The sequence below is a fragment of the Salmo salar genome, chromosome ssa13, assembly GCF_905237065.1.
Source record: "Salmo salar chromosome ssa13, Ssal_v3.1, whole genome shotgun sequence".
NCBI classification, from domain to species: domain Eukaryota; kingdom Metazoa; phylum Chordata; class Actinopteri; order Salmoniformes; family Salmonidae; genus Salmo; species Salmo salar.
The window spans coordinates 44,349,209-44,374,508 of record NC_059454.1 but is presented as its reverse complement, the minus strand read 5'-3'; the positions used below and the strand labels follow the sequence as shown (position 1 = coordinate 44,374,508).

Here is a 25,300-nt window from a genome sequence, read left to right as displayed (position 1 = left end):
AAATGACCTGCCCAGAAGTTTTTACAGTGCAGTCAGATAGTATTCAGACCCCTTGACTTTTCCCACATTTTGTTACGTTACAGCCTTATTCTAAAATTGATACAATATTTTTTTTTCTCATCAATCTACACACAATACCCCATAATGACAAAGCAAAAACTGTTTTTTTGAAAATGTATTACAAATAAAAATCGCTACCTTTTATTTACATAAGTATTCAGCCCCATTGCTATGAGACTTGAAATGGAGCTCAGGTGCATCCTGTTTCCATTGATCATCCTTGAGATGTTTCTACAACTTGATTAGAGTTCACCTGTGGTAAATTCAATTGATTGTACATGATTTGGAAAGGCACACACCTGTTTATATAAGGTCCCACAGTTGACAGTGCATGTCAGAGCAAAAACCAAACCATGAGGTTGAAGGAATTGTCCGTAGAGCTCCGAGACAGCATTGTGACGAGGCAGAGGTCTGAGGAAGGGTACTAAAAATGTTATGCAGCATTGAAGGTCCCAAAGAACACAGTGGCCTCCATCATTCTTAAATGGAAGAAGTTTGGAATCACCAAGATTCTTCCTAGAGCTGGCTGCCCGGCCAAATTGAGCAGTCAGGGAGGTGACCAAGAACCCGATGGTTACTCTGACAGTTCCTCTGTGGAGATGGGAGAACCTTCCAGAAGGACAACCATCTCTGCAGCACTCCACCAGTCAGGCTTTTATGGTACAGTGGCAAGATGGATGCCACCCCTCAGTAAAAGGCTCTGACCACGAGAAACAAGATTCTCTGGTCTGATGAAACCAAAATTGAACTCTGGCCTGAATGCCAAGCGTCACGTCTGGAGGAAACATGGCACCATCCCTACAGTGAAGCATGGTGGTGGCAGCATCATGCTGTGGGGATGTTTTTCAGCGGCAGGACCTGGGAGACTAGTCAGGATCGAGGCAAAGATGAACAGAGCAAAGTAGAGAGAGGTCCTTGATGATAACCTGCTCCACAGTGCTCAGGGCCTCCAAACTGGGGCAGAGGTTCACCTTCCAACAGGAATACGACCCTAAGCACACAGCCCAGACAACACAGGAGTGGCTTCGGGACAAGTCTCTGAATGTCCTTAAATGGCCCAGCCAGAGCACGGACTTGAACCTGATATAACATTTCTGGAGAGACCTGAAAATAGCTGTGCAGCAATGCTCCCCATCCAACCTGACAGAGTTTGAGAGGATCTGCAGATAAGAATGGGAGAAACTCCCCAAATACAGGTGTGCCAAGCTTGTAGCATTATACCCAAGAAGACTCAAGGCTGTAATCGCTGCCAAAGTTAAATAAATCATTTTATTTTTGCCAGTATTTACAGTATCCAAGAATGTGACATTAAAAGTGTTTCATTTGAATCAAACACAGAAAATGAATTGTCAAATCAATGTTGATATTTTCTAGACTACTGAACCCATTTGGACACTGTTGGGAATCTGTGGCTTGATCAATGTTACAAATATTTAAATTAAATGATCTTCTGGAAATGATAAGGGCAATATGTAGATTTAATTGATTTAGTAATTTTTCATAAATCTGAGTCAATATCGATGTCAGCATTGTTTCATGTTAAACACTAAACAAATGAGGCCAAAATCAGATTGTGTAGATTTCAGTATGTGTAAAACTGTCGTAAGATGCATGTTTTGTGAGTTTTATTATGACATGGTCGTAAAGCTCGTTGGAAACTATACTTACTGTAATAGAGCTTTTTAGGTTCTAATGCACAGTGTCAACTACAGCAATCTCGCAAGAGCCAGACTAGTGTCTCTTCATTTTTATTTAACCAGTCTTATTTACAATGATGACCAAGAAGATCCGCGTTAAAATGTAAAGGTAATTTCAGATTGAGCCGACGCTGCGTTTACCGTGAATGCAGTCCACGAAGGCGGGATCATTGCCTCTACATTTCAATCGAGCTATAACCTGAATTGAATCCAGCTCTCTGTGTCAACTGACTCTTTCTAGCGCTGTGTATGAAATGCCATCTGGAATCTGAAGCCTTTAGCGGGGGAGTATGTTGTTCCTCAAGACAGTCCCTTTAACTGGGCTATACCGCATAACAGATGAATAAATACTCTGGCCTGTGCTACCACTTCTGAAGAAGAGCAAGACTGGTCGCGTTCCAGACATCACACACCAGACATCTGAAAAATAGTCACGGTACACACGTTTACCAATTATTTAATGGTACGTCATCTACGTTGCAGTCTACATTGCAGTCATGTCATATTGATTCAGTTAGTAACATGTAAAACACAACAAAAGTATTTGGGAGATTTAGTGTGCGACTGCAATGTTGTACGCGACCTGTAGCTCATACCATTGGCTTTGGCTACTGTACCGCTTGGCATGTTAAAAGATTTCGTGTGTCTTCATCTGAATTTTTCTGCCCCACAACCTCATGACAGATTACAATTTATGTGTGTCTACGGGTGATTGACAAATAACTTAACATTCCCTGAATTTCTACTGGGCCATACTAAAGTTAAAGTATCTGTCTAGTGAAAATCTCACTTAAAAGTGTATATTATGTTAACTCATACTCATAATGTTGTTGACTCGTCCTATACTTGTATTTGTGGCCAAAGCATAAATTGGAGAGAAAAAGCTAAAAAAATAAATAAAATGTTTTAAACTTGTATGTCAAACTGGGACCGGTTTCCAAAAAGCATCTTAAGGCTACGTTCATTGTTACAGGTCTACTCGCATGAATATTTTTAATGACTGGTATACCCATTATGTCGTTGGGGTACGCCCACACCATTCCAACACATAAAAGCTGCTTTTAAACATACTTAATTAAAACATTTTTGGAAGGAAAACAATTTCATGCATATTGTAATAAATTATAGGTCATATTTAACAGAAATCTGGAAACACTGGACAGTTACTTTAAAGACAGTGTTTTCAGGAAGCAAGTAATCTCTTCCCACAGCCACTGTATCTCTGAGACTGGGGGTGGTGGAGACCAGCAAGACTATAGTATATGTAACACATACTGGGTGAGGAATACATGATGATCACGTAAGCATTCTTCTACTGCTGGTTATCTGAAATGTACCCTGTCTGTTGCTGAAACAGAGAGATGTACAGTAGAGATAGTGTGCTGGGTCATCTCTATCTGTGGCCAGTGTCTTTTGATTGCCACATTCATGTAGGTGGGCTTACCTAGCCTGGTCCCAGATCTGTTTGTGTGTCTTACCAACTCTAAGGCTATGGCCTTTGTCCTTACTTTGGGACCAGTCTTACGCATATCAATGTCAATTTTGACCTAATGGTGACTTACAGTTTCTATGTTATCATGGTTCTCTCATATCATCTGTGCTGGGTGTACCAAAACATAACAGACATGCAGTCTACTAGCAGTATCCTGATGTGGGTAGAGTCGCATTTGTTATTTCTTTGGAACACAGGGGCCGTTCAAGGTCTCTGGTCTCAGAGATAAATTATATGATTATAATGTATTATAATTTATTACAGTTTTAAATGTTCACATTTTAATCCCTCAAGCATGTTTAAATGTAGCCTACATTCTATCATATGTTCTGTTACTGTGCCCTCTAGGAGGTGACAGTCACTGTGATGTATATTTAGTTCAGTCATGAGGTGTGTGTGCGGATGTGTTTAACTATACTTGTGGGGACCAGAATAGTAAACAAACAAAAATTGACCAACTGGAGACATTTTTAGTCCCCGCAAGGTCAAATGTTATTTCTAGAGGGTTAAGGTTAGAATTAGGGTTAGGAGCTAGGGTTAGGAATAGGTTAGGGGTGAGGGAAAATATGATTTTGATGGGACTGAATTGTGTGTCCCCACAAGGTCAGTTATACAAGTGTGTGTGTGTGTGTGTGTGTGTGTGTGAGTGATTCGGGGCAGGGCTATGGGGCAGTGTCCTTATAAAGCCAGTGGCCTTACCATTCTCTCTTGAGAAACAGGGTAGCAGCCAATCTATCCTTTTTCTTTCCTTCCTTAGTGCCACCACCTAGTTGGTGTGGAGCCCTGTGGACACCATGTCACATACAAGCATGGATCCAACCAAGATGGGCATCGGCCGGTCTATAGCCGTGCTGACGTCTGGTGGTGATGCCCAAGGTAAGAAGTGTTGGTGACGTCAGAGAGGCAGTGTGTGTGTGTGCCTGTAACTGTTTGTGTACCTGTAACTGTGTGTGTAGGTTTTTGTGTGTGGTGTGTGTCAGTGTTAGTACTGAAATAGTCTGGATTTGACTGTGAGGACCTCCAGCTCTGTAGGTGATATCAAATCATCCCAGTTTATATTAACTCAACACCCCGAGTTGAATTATTGAGTTAGGGCTGGAGTTAGGGCTGGAGTTATCTCTGAAGAACATCCAAAGCAAGCTAAAAGCAGCCAAAGAAGTGTTGGGCGACTGAGCGATCAGTTATGCCAGTTAGATTCTGGAAGTATGTGTCTTCATGGTCACTTAGTCCCAGAGGCCAGGTGTCAGGAGTTGATGAATGTCTTTAGCTTTTAGGTTTTAACTTTACTGTGGTGGGCAGGGCAGTGAGGACGACGTGATGAGTACAGCGTGATAGCTTTCCTGTACCCTTAGAGCCCCGGGACCTTTTAAGCTGACACCCGATACATAACTTAACTACCCAACTTGACCAGGATCTGAAATTGGCAATATCTACACAAACATTGTTGTCCTGCATCTTTTCCTAGCAGAGTATACTTCTTATCTTGAAGTTGCATAACTTATGCTTCAAATTGCTGTACTACTCCATGATTGTTGAGAGACAAAAAAAAGTAGAGTAAAGTGAGACTGTAGTTTACTGGCAATGTCATATAACTACATTTCAGTAGTGCTGACTGTGTTTATACTTTAAATTCACAGAATACCTTAGCTGGCCCACCAGTAAATATCATTACATTGTATTTATTTGGACAGATCTCTACTAAGTTGTTGCAAGAGACATTGCCAGTGTGGCTAGGTATAGGGTGTAGTGGCTATAAAACAATATATATTATGACTGATGTTGTATCATTGTAAATAAGAATTTGTTCTTTAACTGACTTGCCTAGTTAAATAAAGGTTAAATCAATTTAAAAATTAAAAACATTGCTAGATAGATGATTCCAAATGTGTCCCATAACCTTTTCTCTAACCCGCTGTTATCTCCTGCCTATTCCCCGTCCGTCTCCCCCTCTAATTTGGTGTTAATTTTAGACCCTCTGACCTTTTTTTGTGGAACGTCATGGTATGGAGGCTATGGCCACGCTCTTCTCTCAGCTGCTCTACTGTAACAAGAGACGGTCCCGTACCATGCTTGTCTACCAACCAACCAATCACAACACGCACCCACACATCTTGGCCTTTAGTGTTCTGAACATGGAGAGAAGATAGAGTACAGTCTACAGATATGTTTACAGACATGACACCTCTCTATTCCAATTCTGAAAATAAGTTCATGAGCCATTTTGGATGTGTCAGCCGGATGTTGTATCCAAAATACTCTGAGCACAAAACAGAAATATCAAGGGACTTGATACCCATATGTCAATGCTTGATATACATAAAATATATGTGTATAAAGCATCGATATATGGGTATCAAGCCACTTATGGGCTATAAAAGTCATATTAATGTGTTTGATGACAATGCTGAAATTCAAATGTAAACTTGATTTAGTCTTAATGTTAGTATTCGTTAAAGGGGTTGTTTTACGCCTTAACTACTGTACTGCCACTGTGAGATGTGGCCCTTTGTATGTCACAGTTTGGCTTTGACAAGCTGCTCGTTATTGTGCATTGCACTTTACTGAAAGCCTGCAGGTGTAAGACTTTATAACTTGTTATAAGCATGTATAAGCCTTCAGTCAATCCTGTAAACCCATGTTTGTCTGTCTATCTGTGACTATCAGGTATGAACGCGGCCGTGAGGGCCACAGTCAGAGTTGGTATCTACACCGGAGCCAAGGTCTACTTTGTTCATGAGGTAAAGTCATACAGTAGAATGATAGAATCACAGTTCTGTTATCCAAGTTTATTCACTTGATAATGTGTTGCCTGTCATTGCTGATCACCCATAGAGTCCTCTACTATCCATTCTATCCCGATTACCATTGTGATTTATCTGACTGAAGTTTTAAGAAATACCCCCAAAAATGGATTCTATCACAACCCACATTGAGAGAGAAGATGTGTGGCTGCAGTAGCATGGTGTTTCCCATTTCAGAAGATAATGGAGTTTGTATTTGTGTGCATGATGTGTGCAGGGTTACCAGGGTCTGGTGGATGGAGGAGACAACATCAAACTGGCCACCTGGGAGAGTGTGTCCATGATGCTGCAACTGGTGAGTCCTGTTATCACACACTCACAAGCACTGATGCCAATACAGTACACAACTGTCATAAGCTGTCATTGTCTAGAGAGGGTATTACAGTAAATGAATGGCAAGAAACCAAGAGTACTGGTGTATTTTAATATTAGAGACGGATACAAACACACAACCAAAAGTGTTCATAGATGGATAGATGATGTCTACTGTAACTAAGGGAGAGCAGGGGCCGGCTCCAGTAATACAAGCTGACATCCACGTACACAGGGTGTTTTAAGTTGAGTTTGGATGTGACCAGACACCATGGAAAGATCCCAGCAGGGTGTGATTACAGAGCTGCCTCTCTTTAATGACAGCCTGACATATTCTCAGTGCTCAAACCGACCTAGAGTTGAGCTGCAGATGAGATGCAAGATTCACATGCATCACTAAAGATCACGTTTCACGTTTAGAAAAGTTTAAAAAACACTGTTGTTTCGGCCATCTGGGTCTTCAATGATTTTTAACAGGCTCCACCAAATTGCAGTCCACAACTTTGTCCATTATTTATTGTAATTCTATGAGTCTCTCTCTACCAGGGTGGCACGGTCATCGGCAGTGCCCGCTGCATGGACTTCAGAGCCAGGGAGGGCCGCATGAAGGCTGCCCTGAACCTGGTCAAGCTGGGCATCACCAACCTGTGTGTGATTGGGGGTGACGGTAGCTTGACCGGAGCTAACCAGTTCAGGAAGGAGTGGGCCACTCTGCTGGTCGACCTGGTCAAAGCCGGTAAGACTGAGCCCCCGAACCCTGGGAACCATAGGAAAGCCCTAAGAACTGAGTGTATTGCAGACATGGGTTCAAACAGTATTTGTTTTCTTCCAAAATTCTTTGAGCATTTGATTGAGTCTGCCTGGAGTGCCAGATTGGCAAGTTTGCACTTTTTAGGCTATTCCATTGGTTCCATGGTGCCATGAAAACTCAGTCAAGCACAATGAAAGTATTTGAAAGAAAACATACAGTTGAAGTCTGAAGTTTACATACAGTTAGGTTGGAGTCATTAAAACTCGTTTTTCAACCACTCCACAAATTTCTTGTTAATAAACTATAGTTTTGGCAAGTCGGTTAGGACATCTACTTTGTGCGTGACACAAGTAATTGTTTACAGACAGATTATTTCAGTTATAATTCACTGAATCACAATTCTAGTGGGTCAGAAGTTTACATACATTAAGTTCACTGTGCCTTTAAACAGCTTGGAAAATTCCAGAAAATGATGTCATGGCTTTAGAAGCTTCTGATAGGCTAATTGACATCATTTGAGTCAATTGGAGGTGTACCTGTGGATGTATTTCAAGGCCTACCTTCAAACTCAGTGCCTCTTCGCTTGACATCATGGGAAAATCAAAAGAAATCAGCCAAGACCTCAGAAAAAAAATTGTAGACCTCCACAAGTCTGGTTCATCCTTGGGAGCAATTTCCAAATGCCTGAAGGTACCACGTTCATCTGTACAACCAAAGTACGCAAGTATAAACACCATGGGACCACGCAGCCGTAATACAGCTCAGGAAGGAGACGCGTTCTGTCTCCTAGAGATGAACGTACTTTGGTGCGAAAAGTGCAAATCAATCCCAGAACAACAGCAAAGGACCTTGTGAAGATGCTGGAGGAAACGGGTACAAAATAATCTATATCCACAGTAAAAACGAGTCCTGTATTGATGTAGCAGTGTAGGTTCCGTCCCTCTCTTCGCCCCAACCCGGGCTCGAACCAGGGACCCTTGCACACATCAACAACTGACACCCACGAAGCACCGTTACCCATCGCGCCACAAAAGCCGCGGCCCTTGCAACGCAAGGGGAAACCCTACTTCAAGTCTCAGAGCGAGTGAAGTCACTGATTGAAATGCTATTAGCGCGCACCACCGCTAACTAACTAGCCATTTCACATCGGTTACATTGACATAACCTGAAAGGCCGCTCAGCAAGGAAGAAGCCACTGCTCTAAAACCGCCATAAAAAATCCATACTAGGTTTGCAACTGCACATGGTGACAAAGATCATACTTTTTGGAGAAATGTCCTCTCGTCTGATGAAACAAAAATAGAACTGTTTGGCCATAATGACCATCGTTATGTTTGGAGGAAAAAGGGGGAGGCTTGCAAGCCGACGAACACCATCCCAACCATGAAGTACGGGGGTGGCAGCATCATGTTGTGGGGGTGCTTTGCTGCAGGAGGGACTGGTGCACTTCACAAAATAGATGGCATCATGAGGTAGGAAAATTATGTGGATATATTGAAGCAACATCTCAAGACATCAGTCAGGAAGTAAAAGCTTGGTCGCAAATGGGTCTTCCAAATGGATAATGACCCCAAGCATACTTCCAAAGTTGTGGCAAAATGGCTTAAGGACAACAAAGTCAAGGTATTGGAGTGGCCATCACAAAGCCCTGACCTCATCCTTAGAAAATGTGTGGGCAGAACTGAAAAAGCGTGTGCGAGCAAGGAGGCCTGCAATCCTGACTCAGTTACACCAGCTCTGTCAGGAGGAATGAGCCAAAATTCACCCAACTTATTGTGGGAAGCTTGTGGAAGGCTACTCGAAACGTTTGACCCAAGTTAAACAATTTAAAGGCAATGATACCAAATACTAATTGAGTGTATGTAAACTTCTGACCCACTGGGAATGTGATGAAAGAAATAAAAGCTGAAATAAATCATTCTCTCTAATATTATTCTGACATTTCACATTTTTAAAATTAAAGTGGTGATCCTAACTGACCTAAGACAGGGAAATTTTACTAGGATTAAATGTCAGGAATTGTGAAAAACTGAGTTTAAATGTATTTGGCTAAGGTGTATGTAAACTTCCGACTTCAACTGTATACTATTTAAGCCAAGGTCTGGTTACATTGCTGGAACGGCTGCTGAATATGACTGACAGTGTATGACTGACTACTATGTTACCATGGTTGCTCTCCAGGTAAAATTACAGATGACGAGGCCCGTAAATCGTCCCACCTGAACATCGTAGGCATGGTGGGTTCTATCGACAATGACTTCTGTGGGACAGACATGACCATCGGGACTGACTCTGCTCTGCACCGCATCATAGAGGTGGTGGATGCCATCACCACTACCGCACAGAGGTGAGGAGAGGTCATCACTGTCACGCAAATTTGCAACTGTGCGCACACAATGGGCTTAATTACTGTAAGTAACAACTTGGACACACTCCATAAACGGCAGCCTGACACACACGCATGCACAATCTAGTGCTGAGCGAATAGTGCTTTTTAAAGGTTGGTTCGGTTTCAGTTGGATTATAAAAAAAGAATCATGGTTTTCTATTTCCATTTCAATCATTTTTTTAAACACTAAATGCATTATGATATAATGACATTAAAATTATTTTAGAGGTTTTTCAATTGCTAAAACATAGAAAATATCCCATTGTCTCTGTCAGGTCCATTGGGTATAAATCAATAGAAAAATAGGAAATTACTATGAAATAATGAAATATTTCAGTTGTGTATATTACTTAGTTTTTATTTGATGACTTTATTTTTTTGTATTCCTTATAGTCATCATCTCATCTCTGCTAAGGCAGTAGCAGCCAGCCAGCCAGCCAGCCAGACATCCATCTAACGTTATCTCTGTACTGTTTTTAGTCGTCCTATTTATGCTGCAGAGCTGTCGACCCTAAATCATTTGAACTGTTATTCAAAGTAGATAAGCCAAGGCATACTTTCACGAACTATCTCTATCCCTCTCATTGTTCTGTTGTGTACGTTCCTCTCTCATGCGGTCTGTGTGTATCTAACCTAATTTAGCAGGCATAAGAGTGTATCCGTCTCTGTTCAAGCCGGAAGGAACAGGGGCAATGGATTATGGTCATTGTAGTTAATTACCATGTTTCTGCACTGAACTAGGTTGAGTATTTGCTTAATGAAAATTACAACTCCCTTCAGCCCAGCATCTCACATAGTTCTTGACTTGATTTCTTTAGTGAATGATTTGATTTCTCTCTAGAGCAAACGACACTGTTGGGCTCACAAAAAAATAAACAGAACTAAATGGAATTCAAGTACTTGAACCTACACTACAGGTCAAAAGTTTTAGAACAACTACTCACTCAAGGGTTTTTCTTTATTTTCTAAATTGTAGAATAATAGTGAAGACATCAAAACTATGAAATAACACATATGGAATCATGTAGTAACCAAAAAAGTGTTAAACAAAGCATATTTTATGTTCTTCAAATAGCCACCCTTTGCCTTGATAACAGCTTTGCACACTCTTGGCATTCTATCAACCAGCTTCACCTGTCTTGAAGGAGTTCCCACATATGCTGAGCACTCGTTGGCTGCTTTTCCTTCACTCTGCAGTCCGACTCATCCCAAACCATCTCAATTGGGTTGAGGTCGGATGATTTTGGAGACCAGGTCATCTGATGCAGCACTCCATCACTCTCCTTCTTGGTAAAATAGCCCTTACACAGCCTGGAGGTGTGTGTTGGGTCATTGTCCTGCTGAAAAACAAATCATAGTCCAACTAAGCGCAAAGCAGATGGGATGGCGTATCGCTGCAGAATGCAGTGGTAGCCATGCTGGTTAAGTGCGCCTTGAATTCTAAATAAATGAGAAATGTCCATTGGCCCAAGCAAGTCTCTTCTTCTTATTGGTGTCCTTTACTAGTGGTTTCTCTGCAGGAATTCAAACATGAAGGCCTGTTTCACACAGTCTCCTGTGAACAGTTGATGTGGAGATGTGTCTGTTACTTGAACTCTGTGAAACATTTATTTGGGCTGCAAGTTCTGAGGCTTGTAACTCTAATGAATGTATTCTCTGCAGCAGAGCTAACTCTGGGTCTTCCATTCCTGTGGCGGTCCTCATGAGAGCCAGTTTCATCATAGCGCTTGATGGTTTATGTGACTGCACTTGAAGAAACTTTAAAAGTTCTTGAAGTTTTCCGTATTGACTGACCTTCATGTCTTAAAGTAATGATGGACTGTCGTTTCTCTTTACTTATTTGAGCTGTTCTTGCCATAATATTACATTTACATTTTAGTCATTTAGCAGACGCTCTTACCCAGAGCGACTTACAGTAGTGAATGCATACAGTTCATATATTTCATAATTTTTATTTATTTATTTATTTTCCCCCCGTACTGGTCCCCCGTGGGAAACAAACCCACAACCCTGGCGTTGCAAACACCATGCTCTACCAACTGAGCCACACGGGACCAGTGTAATATGGACTTGGTCTTTTATCACATAGGGCTATCTTCTGTTTTACCCCCCTACCTTGTAACAACACAACTGATTGGCTCAAACGCATTAAGAAGGAAAGAAATTCCACAAATTAACTTTTAACAAGGCACACCTGTTAATTGAAATGTATTCCAGGTGACTACCTCATGAAGCTGGTTGAGAGAATGCCAAGAGTGTGCAAAGCTGTCATCAAGGAAAAGGGTGGCTATTTGAAGAATCTCAAATATAAAATATATTTTGATTTGTTTAACACTTTTTTGATTACTACATGATTCAATATGTATTATTTCATAGTTTTGATGTGTTCACTATTATTCTCCGATGTAGAAAATAGTAAAAATAAAGAAAAACCTTTTGAATGAGTAGGTGTTCAAAAACTTTTCTTTTTATGTCTGTCAGTTGTTTAATAACAATAAATAAATACATGTTGGTTAATCACTCAGCACTATGTCGCTCACACACCCCGTTTCAGTTTTCTCCTCTGAACCTGGTTTATAACAAAGATGGTTATTCTGTTGTTCGCCTCAGTCACCAGAGGACCTTCATCCTGGAGGTGATGGGTAGACACTGTGGCTACCTGGCCCTGGTGACTGCTCTAGCCTGCGGTGCTGACTGGGTGTTCATCCCAGAGATGCCCCCAGATGAGGGATGGGAGGGGCATCTGTGCAGAAGACTGGCTGATGTAGGTTTACATGCACAGACTGACTTCTGACCTGAAAGATTCCTTTATCCATATTGAATTACTTGTTAAACACACCACATTACAACATCATTTTTAATCCCACTCATCGGTTTCCATCGTTGGTAGCTAATCATCAAGCTGACATCTTGTGTCTTTGGTCTCTGACAGCAAAGAGCCAGAGGATCTCGTCTGAATGTGATTATTGTGGCTGAGGGTGCTATGGACAGAGACGGAAACCCCATTAGCTCTGAAGACATCAAGAAGGCAAGCTCTCCCTCATATTACTGGACCTCACAGTTGAAATTAGTTTGTTTGCTTGTTATTTTAGAACCTCTTTTAGTGTTGCTTCATCCACCAACCGGCTCACTCTCTTGGAACGAGGTTACTTCAAATCAAAGTTAATTGGTCACGTACACAGATTTGCAGGTGTTTTTAACAGCTGCAGCGAAATGCTTACGTTACTAGCTCCAAAAGTGCAGTAGAACGTCTCGCAACTACAATACAATTCCTGCAAAACAAGAAAAATCTAAACAAGAAATAACAATCCAGATATATAGCTATATTAGAGTGAGCATGTGTGAGAATCCAGAATATAAATCCGTGATGTGTATAGATGGTATATAATTTGGAAAAGGAAATGGTACGTACAGTAATAGTATTAGGATGAGAACAGTGCCTTCGGAAAGTATACAGACCCCTTGACTTTTTCCACATTTTGTTACGTTACAGCCTTATTCTAAAATTGATAAAATTGTTTTTTCCCCCTCAATCTACACACAATACCCCATAATGACAAAGCAAAAACTGTTTTTTAGAAATGAATAACAAAAAAACCCAGGAAATATCACATTTACATAAGTATTTTACTCAGTACTTTGTTGAAGCACCTTTGGCAGCGATTACAGCCTCGAGTCTTCTTGGGTATAACACTACAAGCTTGGCACACCTGTATTTGGGGAGTTTCTCCCATTCTTCTCTGCAGATCCTCTCAAGCTCTGTCAGGTTGGATGGGGAGTGTCACTGCACAGCTATTTTCAAGTCTCTCCTGTCGTGACCTGACTTACATTAACGTGATGACCGTTATATATCGAATCAACTAACTATATAATTGTCATCCGATTTAAATTAATCATGTAACAATTAACTTATTAGGAATTTGGGGCACCACGGGAAAAGTTGTTTAACGAGTTACCATCTCCCGAATTAAATTCTAAAGATATATAGATATCTCTTACATCAATAACTTAATAATCATTACCTCATATCAGTCTCATTCTGAACGTCGCCGACCTCTTGAATCCGCAAGAACCCCAGCCTTTTCTGATCATTCAATACTACACCAGTTGATTTAATTATTTATTTACTAACTAACTAAATAATAACACAGAATACACATATTAAAGGCCCTAGTGGACTGACATGATATGACACCTTGTTACATAAAGAGAGGAGGAGACAAAGAGAGACAACACTTACATTTGGAAGTACATTTGGAAACTATGCTCACAATAATTTGAATAATTAGCACCCTAACCACCGCCCATTCGGATAAGAAATGCAATGTACATATTTACGCGTAGATGTCTTTGTTTGTCCTCTCTCTGTTGAACCAATCAACCCTTCTATGGGGATGGGGTAGTTGTAGTTCACGCTTTGGTGTAAGGCTTGGCTTGTCCACCAGAGATCACAATGTCCTTCTTAGTTGTAGAGCTTCTCTGGTAGTGGAGGGTTCAAATAGAACAGACGAAGATGCACCAGTGATTGTCTGAGATGGGATTTCTTCCTTCCCACCTCGTGTCTTTAGTTAAAGTTGTAGGACCACTTTTACATGCACAGCTGCAGACTGTGAATGTTTCTGTTCTTGTAGCGGAGGTCATCTTCTCCCCTCGTCTGTTTTTCAGAGTTTCCAACCACTCCTGTTGGAAAGGTGGTTCCATCACTGATATGCTCTTCTGACCTCATTAGGGGCGTGGCTAAGTTAATGTGCAACGGACATGAAAAAATATTATCTCATTACAAAACCAAAATCACATTCATATCTTAACAAAAATAGTTTCATCAATCTTCATATTGTATTAACATCATATTGGATGGAAACTTGAAAGCTAGAATGTGTTTCCTTCCTAAGTTACAGTATTTTCGTTATATAGTTTGGAAAGCAATATGACAGGATTATTCTTTGGTCCATAGGGATCTAATCTTAACATTCGTTCCAAACTTCACTCTTTGGGTGTTATAGTTTTGGCGGCAAAATCTTCTCTCTAACAAAGTCATTCCAATCTTGCTACTAGAGAGCCAGAAGGAGAGTTCTCTCTCACTTGATTTACGACAGGGTGTGAAAGTGTCATAAAACTGGCCAAGCCCCCCCGGCTATCTGTCGGCCATTTGCCAAGCTGATCTGAGGCCTTCGATCCTCGACCAGGAGAGTCATGACATTCCAGAGATGTTCGATCAGGTTCATGTCTGGGCTCTGGCTGGGCCACTCAATGACATTCAGAGACTTGTCCCGAAGCCACTCCTGTGTTGTCTTGGCTGTGTGCTTAAGGTCGTTGTCCTGTTGGAAGATGAACCTTCGCCCCAGTCTGAGGTCCTGAGCACTCTGGAGCAGGTTTTTATCAAGGATCTCTCTGTACTTTGCTCCGTTCATCTTTCCCTCGATCCTGACTAGTCTCACAGTCCCTGCCGCTGAGGAGTGGCTTCCGTCTGGCCACTCTACCATAAAGGCCTGACTGGTGGAGTGCTGCAGAGATGGTTGTCCTTCTGGAAGGTTCTCCCATCTCCACAGAGGAACTCTGGAGCTCTGACATAGTGACCATCGAGTTCTTGGTTACCTCCCTGACCAATGCCCTTCTCAGTTTGGCCAGGCGACCAGCTCTAGGAAGAGTCTTGGGGGTTCCAAACCTCTTCCATTTAAGAATGATGGAGGCCACTGTGTTCTTGGGAACTTTTAATGCTGCAGAAATGTTTTGCTACCCTTCCCCAGATCTGTGCCTCGACACAATCCTGTCTTGGAGCTCTACAGACAATTCCTTTGACCTCATGGCTTGGTTTTTGCTCTGACATGCACTGTCAACTGTGGGACCTTATATAGACAGGTGTGTGCCTTTCCAAATCCTGACCAATCAACTGAATTTACCAAACGTGGACTCCAATCAAGAAGAAGCATCTCAAGGATGATCAATGGAAACTGGATGCACCTGAGCTCAATTTTGAGTCTCATAGCAAAGGGTCTGAATACTCATGTAAATAAGGTATTTCTGTTTTTTATTTTTAATAAATTTCAAAAATGTCAAATCTGGTTTCACTTTATCTTTATGGGGTGTTGTTTAAGATGTTTTATTTATTTCAACCATTTTAGAATAAGGCTGTAACGTAACAAAATGTGGAAAAGGTTCAGGGGTCTGAATACTTTCCGAATGCACTGTACATACACAGTGAGTAAACAACAGTATATAAACAGAATATGAGGTGACCAGCGTTCAATGACTCTATACATGAGCCATTAGTCTCACGGTGCAGGGCTGAGTGTCTGGCAGGTAGCCAGCTAGTGATGGCTGTTCAATAGTCTGATGGCCTGGTATAGAAGCAGTTTCTCGGTCTCTCGTCCCGGCTCTGATGCACCTGTACCGTCTCTGTCTGCTAGGTGGTAGCAAAGTAAACATACCGTGGCTTGAGTGTCTGAGGTCCTTAATTAATGATCTTTTTGGGCAGGCAGCGTGCCCCCGGTGATGTGTTTGGCTGACCGCACCACCCTCTAGAGAGCCATGTGGTTGAAGGTGGTGCAGTTGCCGTACCAGGCCGTGTTGCAGCCCGACAGAATGCACTCAATGGTGCATCTGTCGAAGTTTGTGAAGGGCTAGGTGTGTGACTGTTAAAACGTTTGAACGAAATTGGGATCCTTAACGTTAAGAAAAATTCCTAACCGGAAAACAATGTTTTTTATTACAATTTTTACATAGATGCAGAAAATAAACAGCATAGTGGGTCAATTTCTGCAGCAACTAAGAGTGTTCAGGTCCTCAGTGATGTGCACGCCAAGGAACTTGAAGCTTTTGACCCTCTCCACTGCGGGCCCTGTCGATGTGGATGGCTTTTCCTGGTACCACTCCGCCAGGGCTCTAACCTCCTCCCCTGTAGGCTGTCTCATTGTTGTTGGTAATCAGGCCTACCACTAATGTCGTCAGCAAATTTGATGATTGAGTTGGAGTCGTGCAAAGCCATGCAGTCATGGGTGAACAGGGAGTATAGGAGGGGTCTGGGCACACACCTCTGTTGGGCCCCTGTGTTGAGGATCAGCGTGGCATAGGTGTTGTTGCCTAGCCTCACCACCTGGGGTCGGTACGTCAGGAAGTCTAGGACCCTGTTGCACAGGGCGGAGTTCAGAACCAGGGCCCTGAGCATAGTGTTGAGCTTGGAGGGCACTATGGTGTTGAAGGCAGCGCTGTAGTCGATGAACAGCATTCTCACATAGGTATCCCTTTTGTCCAGGTGGGATAGGGCAGTGTGCTGTGCAACGGCGATTGCGTCGTCCGCAGATCTGTTGGGGCGGTATGCAAATTGTAGTGGGTCTAGGGTGTTGGGTAAGGTGGAGTTGATATGATCCTTGACTAGCCTTTTAAAGCACTTCATGATGACAGAGGTGAGTGCTACAGGGCGATAGTTATTTAGTTCAATTACCCTAGCTTGCTTGGGTACAGGAACAATGGTGGATATCTTGAAGCAAGTGGGGACAAAAGACTGGGATAGGGAGAGGTTGAATATGTCCGTAAACACTCCAGCATCAAGAAGGCAACACACACACATACAAAAAGATGGCTTTGAAAACAACTGGAAGACACACAAGATGCTAGCCCACAACAACCCTCTAGATACCAAGGGGGGACAACAGCTACACAATTAACACATTAAATTACTTAAAAGACTATAAAACTGACAGAACAATGTGTCAGCATATTTTAGCCCACAATAGGGCCGATTTCCCAAATAATACCTCAGAGTTAAAGTGCTAAGATTCTACTGCATTGTCAGTGTTGAATACGGTTAAACTGCCAGTTGCTAACAGCTCTTTGTGTGTGCTTCTTACATTTGTAGCTGGTGGAGAAGAATTTGGGCTTTGACACCCGTACCACTGTCCTGGGACACGTGCAGAGAGGCGGCACTCCCTCAGCCTTCGACAGAATCCTGGTAGGTCTCTCTGTCTCTGTGCGTATGAACATGTCTAAATGTGTGATGTGTGTGTTCTCCCTCCTCCCCATGGCAGCAGGATGGGTGTGGAAGTGGTCATGGTGATGTCACACCGTGATGTGTGTCTAACCCTGGTGTGTGTTCTCCCCTAGGGCAGCAGGATGGGTGTGGAGGCTGTGATGGCCCTGTTGGAGGCCACTCCAGAGACCCCGGCCTGTGTGGTCAGTCTGTCCGGTAACCAGGCCGTCAGGCTGCCCCTCATGGAGTGTGTCCAAGTGGTCAGTATCAGTCACTAAGCCACATCAAATGTTGTATGTGTGCCATTCAAATGGGTTCATCATAGATCTGAGCACTTTTGCCGTTAAATTTCAACAAGAATTCAATTGACTACTAAAGGGTTTTGATTATTATATGGCAGAGAAAAACAATGACATGGACTGAGACGGCAGATGATTCAACTTCTATGTAAATTTGCATTAATGATCTCTCGCTCCCCCCCCCGCAGACTAAGGATGTGACCACTGCCATGGCTGAGAAGAGATGGGAGGATGCAATCAAGCTCAGAGGAAAGTAAGAACAACACTACCCTACTTTTACCACTCTTACAATGGCTTCACTATTACTGAAACTACTCACTCGGATGTCACATATGAACTTTATCACAGTCTACTAACACATCACTGTTTTGTTGGCCGTGTCCAGGAGCTTTGAAAACAACTGGAACACATACAAGATGCTGGCCCACATCAACCCTCCAGATACCAAGGTGGGGAACAACAGCTACACAATGAACACATGAGTTTTGTTAAATTAGTTAAGACTCTAGCACTGACAGAAATGTGTCACCATTCTCTTCTTGTCACCTCTCCTCTCTACCTCTCCTCCTCTTCAGAGCAACATTAACGTGGCTATAGTAAACATTGGTGCTCCATGTGCTGGTATGAACGCTGCCGTGCGTTCTGCAGTGAGGATCGGCATCATTCAGGGACACAACATGTTGGCCGTTCATGACGGGTTCGAGGGTCTCGCTCAAGGAAAGGTATATACACCCTACGTGCTACACATTGCGAACTAAGCAGAGCCCATTCCTCTCAGCCAAAACTCCTCTTTTTATCAGGGCCCATATTCATAAAGCGTCTCAGAGTCGGAGTGCTGATCTAGGATCAGGTCCCTTTTGTCCATGCAACATCTAAAAGGCTCAACTGATCCTAGATCAACACTCTTGGATGCTTTGTGAGTACAGATCCAGGTCATCTCTTATCTAAATATAGAATAAGTGTGGCCTGGTACCAGAAGAGGCTGGCAGGAGGAGCTATAGGTGGACGGTATCAAACATATGGAAACCACACGTTTGACTCCGTTCCATGTATTCCATTCTAGTCATTACAATGAGCCCGTTCTCCTATATCTCCTCCCAGCAGCCTCCTCTGCCTGGTACAGTAACTCTTGTCCAGTGAATCTGGAAACCTCACTTCCTTGACCCCTTGACTTTGTTGTCTTCCACAGATCGAGCCTATCACCTGGACTGGAGTGTCAGGCTGGACTGGAAAGGGGGGCTCTGAGTTGGGCACCAAGAGGTACTACTCAGAATGATTATTAGGATGCAGGATGAATACAGTGCAATAGTTTGTGTTGTCAGCAGGAGTGGAACTGAGGGGCACACAAAACTCATTTTGACATGTAAAATCATTTTTGGGGCAGTGATACGGTAAATCACTGATATTTCACACAACTAACTAAATCGTCCTTTATTTGAAGAGTCCTTCCTTCTGAGTACATTGAGGAAATCAGCTTGACTATCGCTAAATTCAATATCCACTCTCTGGTGATTATTGGAGGGTTCGAGGTAAGAGTCGGAAGATTATCTCATCACATGCATGTCTTCTTTAATGTGTGGTTGTCTTACAATCACCAGTCAATGTTCTAAACGTAGGTAAGTCATCCTGGATGAGAGAATTTGATAAATGACTAAAATGTAAATGTAATGTCTATGTGGAATCTCACATGTAACTACAAAAGACACATAAGCCCGGTACCTCAGTATTGTAACCCCTGCTGCTCTTCTCCCTCCTCTCGCCTCTCCTTCCCTCCCCTTTTTCCACTCCTCTCTCCTCCTGTCCCCTCTCCCAGGCGTATATGGGTGGTCTGGAGCTGGTGCAGGGCAGAGATAAGTATGAAGAGCTGTGCATTCCCATGGTGGTCATCCCCGCCACTGTCTCCAACAACGTCCCCGGCTCAGACTTCAGTATCGGCGCTGACACAGCCCTCAACACCATCACCTCGGTCAGTACTGTAATACATCAACACCATCGCCTCGGTCAGCACTGTAATACATCAACACCATCGCCTCGGTCAGCACTGTAATACATCAACACCATCGCCTCGGTCAGCACTGTAATACATCAACACCATCGCCTCGGTCGGTACTGTAATACATCAACACCATCACCCCGGTCAGCACTGTAATACATCAACACCATCGCCTCGGTCGGTACTGTAATACATCAACACCATCGCCTCGGTCAGTACTGTAATACATCAACACCATCGCCTCGGTCAGCACTGTAATACATCAACACCATCGCGTTCTTCAGTACTGTAATACATCAACACCATCGCCTCGGTCAGCACTGTAATACATCAACACCATCGCCTCGGTCAGCACTGTAATACATCAACACCATCGCCTCGGTCAGCACTGTAATACATCAACACCATCGCCTCGGTCAGCACTGTAATACTTCAACACCATCGCCTCGGTCAGCACTGTAATACATCAACACCATCGCCTCGGTCAGCACTGTAATACATCAACACCATCGCCTCGGTCAGCACTGTAATACATCAACACCATCGCCTCGGTCGGCACTGTAATACATCAACACCATCGCCTCGGTCGGCACTGTAATACATCAACACCATCGCCTCGGTCGGCACTGTAATACATCAACACCATCGCCTCGGTCGGTACTGTAATACATCAACACCATCGCCTCGTTCAGTACTGTAATACATCAACACCATCGCCTCGGTCGGTACCGTAATACATCAACACCATCGCCTCGGTCAGTACTGTAATACATCAACACCATCGCCTCGGTCAGCACTGTAATACATCATCACCTCGGTCAGTACTGTAATACATCAACACCATCACCTCGGTCAGTACTGTAATACATCAACACCATCACCTCGGTCCGTACCGTAATACATCAACGCCATCGCCTCGGTCAGCACTGTAATACATCAACACCATCGCCTCGGTCAGCACTGTAATACATCAACACCATCGTCTCGGTCGGTACCATAATACATCAACACCATCACCACGATCAGAAATGTAACATATCAACACCATCGCCGTGGTCAGTACCGTAATACATGAACACCATCACCATAAGTAACACCAACACCTGGGTCATGTTCAGTAGGGTGAAAACGTTTTAAACTGGAACAGGGAGGTGCTGCTGTAACTGAAATTGTCCCATAAAAACAAAGATGTTAATGGCCCAGCTCAATAACAGTTAGGGCACATGGTCTACTCTAAACCATAACCTCCATATTCTGAATGTGAGCATTGAGTGGTTGGAAATCCTGCTCATCAGCTCCTGCGCTCCATTTCAAATAGGCTACATGTCATGTTAACCGCATATAAACAGTCTAAATGGGTCAGGAGCCTAAGAAGGAACGAAAATGAATTATTTAGGCTGTAGTATTTCAATTATTTCAAGGCTCTAGCCTACAAAGAAAAACATTGTGAAGCATTTGCAACAGTAGGCTGGTAGGGACATAAAGCGCTCAGCATTTAAACAACATTTCGTTGTATTAAATCATTATAGTCTATAAATTACGCATATAGGCTTTGACTTACTTAGAATTAAATACAAATTAAATGAAAAATGACTTATTATTGCCTTTTGAATTCATTTTTAGAAACACAAGTTTGGCCAGTCTGTGGCTTCAGGCTCATGTGATGTTGCCTGGAGAGCAGTCCAGCAGTAGAGAATATCCTCTCTACACTTGCAGAGCCACTGGGGATGATAAACACCCTTTTGGCCTCTTTTTGCCAGACTGGGCACGGATACAGAGTTTATTTTTAATTTTTCTATAGGTAGGCCTAAAAGTTTTTAGGCAAAATAACCCGATCAAAACGGAAAGCTCATTATGGCCTATTGTATAGAAAATAGAACAAAAATTAACGAAACGTTTAAGAGATCAGATTTTTTGTTTAGAAATACTTTGCTACAATGACCACCTTAGTTATCTATCGGCTTCGTTCCTTTCTTTTAGCATGTGCACGCAGTAAGTACACCATCATGTTTTCAGTATACATGTCTTTTCAGATTCCACTATGATTCTTTAGTTGTGGACCCTACATCACCGCACTCCCTCTCTTGCTCTTGGTCCTCATCTTTGTAAGTCACCTTGATTTAGCACCTGTGTGTTTTATCAGTTTCTTTATGAAAATATTTAGCGAACTCCATGACAGTGGATAAAGCAAAGGGCTATAGCAGCACACAAGTAGACTACGAATTAATGCTGGCACGGGCATACCCTGAGCTCGTGAAGTGAGCGCTACTTGGAGCGAAATTGGAGCAGGCGAGAAGGCTCCACGCTCCAGTGACAAATTGGGCACGTTCCACTCCTCACTCCGCTCAGCTCACATACTCTGATGCTGTAAAACTGTCAGTCTCCCCCTTACTCCGTCTCCTCTCTATTCCCTGTCCCCTCAGACCTGTGACAGGATCAAGCAGTCAGCAGCAGGCACCAAGCGTCGTGTGTTCATCATTGAGACCGCAGGAGGGTACTGTGGTTACCTGGCTACCATGGCAGGTCTGGCTGCTGGGGCTGATGCCGCATACATCTATGAGGACAAATTTGGTATTAGAGACCTGGAGGTGAGCTGAAGCAGGATACACACTTTCTTGCAGTTTCTCTCTCGCTCTCTCTCTCTCTCTCTGTCTCTCTTTGTCTCTATCATGACATAGAGAGCTTTAGACACATACATAGACTACACCAGTCTGTCAGCTTGTGAAAATCTTTGGTCCAGTTTCCCGGACACAGATTAAGCTTAGTCATGGACACTATTCCTGGAGAGGCGCTGTCAGTGGAGAATCTTCATTGAACATGCTTTCTAGTCCAGGACTAGGCTTAAGTTTCTCCTCTATATAAAAGTATACATGGTACATACCGGCCTCTATATAGTTTACATGGTACAAATGTGTGCTGACCGACTGGCTCTGGTTTACAGATGAATGTAGAGCATCTCGTGCAGAAGATGAAGACAGACGTGAAGAGAGGTTTGATTCTCAGGTGGGGTTCATTCATTCATTCATTCATTTCATGATCTACCATGCTTGTACCTTTTCCAAAAACCCAAAACTGCCATACCACTTCAACAGTGTATATACACATTACATTCATGTTTAGATCTCATCTGTACACCTTTTGATTATTCCTCTGTGTGTCAGGAATGAGAACTGCAATGCCAACTACACCACAGACTTTATCTTCGCCCTCTACTCTGAGGAGGGCAAGGGCATCTTTGACTGCCGCAAGAACGTCCTGGGACACATGCAACAGGTCTGTTAACAGTAACAAGGCTGCATCCCCAAATGGCACCCTATTAGAAATAGTCGAAGAGTGTCCCTAATATTATAGCTTTACCAGAACATACAGCACGTCGACTTCAGATGCAGTAATACAACCTTCCCTCTCCCCAGGGAGGCACCCCAACACCTTTCGACAGGAACTTTGGCACCAAGATGGGTTCCAAGGCTGTTTTGTGGATAACAGAGAAACTCAAGGAGGTCTATAGACACGGTAAGACAGACAGGCTTGTGGAATGTCTCCAAATAGCCCATGTGTCTTAGTGGCAATTGTAATGTACACATACGTAGCAGATAGGACGTAAAAAATAAATGTGTCCATTGATAATACATTTTGTGTCCGTTGTATCCCTTGCTTTAATCTCGGAAACCCAGAACTAAAATCTGCTCGATGCTCGATTAAGTTCTGGGGGCAGACGTCTTAGAAAATATACTAGAATGAGGAGCTGAAGCAGGATGGTAGCTCCACCCCCCTCTCACTGCATATTTCGGGCAAGTCTATGGGCCAAATGTCCCTCTTCCGAAATTCGAAAGCCTGTGAAATCGTGATTTGTCCAAATGATCAGTGATGTAGAAAATCTGCCAGACAGACGCTACGATACCATCCTCTGTTATGTGCGTTTGTCCACGTGAGATTACCCCTGCTTTAACCTCCCAAATTCGTATACTTGGTTTTAAATCTCTGTCTCTGTGACAGTTAATCTTCTTCTCCTGTTCTCCAGGTCGTATCTTCGCTAACACCCCTGACTCTGCCTGTGTGCTGGGCATGAAGAAGAGAGCACTGACTTTCCAGCCTCTTGCTGAGCTGAAGGAACAGACAGACTTTGTGTAAGATCCTTTAAATCATATATATTTAAAATATAAAAAAAAATATATATATATATATATATATGACGCATAACTTGAAAATAAGTGGCAGTTGCTGATTATTCTATAATAATATTTGCCATTTAGCAGACACACAACTGAGCTACAAAGGACCACTTTTTATTTTGGCCTTGTCCAGACATGAACCCTAGCACCTGTATCACCATATTGCTATCCACTCCTCTCAGATCTCCACAAGTGTCTAGGGGTAAGGGCTAGTGGTTGTTCCTGGACAGGGCCAAAATCTCCCTAACATTCCTATTAAGGCTTCTCTACCCCCCTCTGCTGTCCTGTCCAGGCACCGCATCCCCAAAACATCGTGGTGGCTGAAACTGAGGCCAATCATGAAGATCCTTGCTAAATACAACATCAGCCTGGACACATCTGAGCATGCCCACATGGAACATGTTATCAAGAAGAGGGTGTCGATGCACTGATGAAGAAGGCATCTCCTCCCACGAAACACGAGGAGGAAGAGTAATTGTTCTAAGTTACATGTATGTCAGTGGAGGGCTGGTGGGAGGAGCTATAGGAGGATGGGCTCATTGTAATGACAGCAATGGAATTAATGAAACAGTATCAAACGCAAATATATTGAAACCACATGTTTGACTCCATTCCAGCCACTACAATGAGCAGTCCACCTATAGCTACTCAAACCAGTCGCCTCTGATGTATGTCTATATCAGGGTTCTCCAACAGGTCAATTGGAGCAGCCCACCAAATAGTAATGAAAAATACATGCACTTCCCAAATTGTTTAAAGTCAGTCTTGTGTGTTCATTTCATCACTGTTTTGATTGTGACTGCCCCGTTGCGCTCTTTTTGCGAGAAGTGTGGGGGGACTCGTCTTGATGAATCAATGTCAGATGTTTGTTTTCACCGAATCTCCGTTTGGATATTTGGTAATAATTAGACTGGGAAAATGTTAGCTAAATTGAGGTGAGTGCTCGTGATCATCTTTATTCTAGTTTGCTCATATTCGCTGATTAGAACATTTTGCTAGTATGTTATGTAGCCTAACAAGTGTATTTTGCTCTTCACTCGGCAGTAGCCTGTCTTACACCCGACCTAATGCCTGTGACTTGACTGATAAATCAATATGGTTTTGTTTCACTGAATTTCTGTCTGTGTATTGCTTAATTGATCTCTGGCTGGGCAAGTGGAGGTGGTGGTTCATTTTATTTGTTAGCTCATCCATCACTAATCAGAAACATTTAGCAAGCAACAATATAGCCTAAATAATGTGTATTATTTTTGCTCGACCCACCTCGTAGTAGCCTTGTATAATCAATCCATCAAGCTGTGAGCGCGCGTTGTCTTAACTTAGCCTACTAAAATATAATCAATCATGTCATTAATGCCTTTAAATACA

General features: G+C 42.8%; 1 protein-coding gene across 2 annotated transcripts; it reads left to right on the top strand.

Annotated features, from left to right (window-relative positions):
* The first annotated feature begins 1,945 nt into the window (after positions 1 to 1,945).
* Positions 1,946 to 25,046, top strand: pfkma (phosphofructokinase, muscle a). Of its 2 annotated transcripts, none has more exons than XM_014135735.2 (22): positions 1,946 to 2,193; positions 4,007 to 4,125; positions 5,914 to 5,987; positions 6,268 to 6,345; positions 6,909 to 7,098; positions 9,295 to 9,460; positions 12,113 to 12,266; positions 12,435 to 12,530; positions 17,358 to 17,450; positions 17,603 to 17,728; positions 17,956 to 18,020; positions 18,153 to 18,216; positions 18,343 to 18,489; positions 18,957 to 19,027; positions 19,209 to 19,296; positions 19,581 to 19,733; positions 22,184 to 22,348; positions 22,702 to 22,763; positions 22,922 to 23,033; positions 23,174 to 23,273; positions 23,782 to 23,887; positions 24,225 to 25,046. In XM_014135735.2, the coding sequence occupies exons 2-22, from the start codon at positions 4,044 to 4,046 to the stop codon at positions 24,361 to 24,363; spliced, it is 2,331 nt and encodes a 776-aa protein (XP_013991210.1). In that variant the 5' UTR covers positions 1,946 to 2,193; positions 4,007 to 4,043; the 3' UTR covers positions 24,364 to 25,046. The 2 variants fall into 2 exon arrangements, with proteins under 2 accessions (XP_013991210.1, XP_013991211.1); XM_014135736.2 differs by lacking the exon at positions 1,946 to 2,193 and adding an exon at positions 2,202 to 2,220.
* The last annotated feature ends 254 nt before the right edge of the window (positions 25,047 to 25,300 follow it).

What these genes read in the sequence shown, in the direction of transcription:
- pfkma (XM_014135735.2), top strand. Translation starts at nt 4,044, where the DNA reads ATGTCACATACAAGCATGGATCCAACCAAGATGGGCATCGGCCGGTCT. An exon ending in GTCTGGTGGTGATGCCCAAG is followed by an intron (nt 4,126 to 5,913) that starts GTAAGAAGTGTT and finishes TGTGACTATCAG; the next exon opens with GTATGAACGCGGCCGTGAGG. An exon ending in AAGGAACAGACAGACTTTGT is followed by an intron (nt 23,888 to 24,224) that starts GTAAGATCCTTT and finishes TGTCCTGTCCAG; the next exon opens with GCACCGCATCCCCAAAACAT.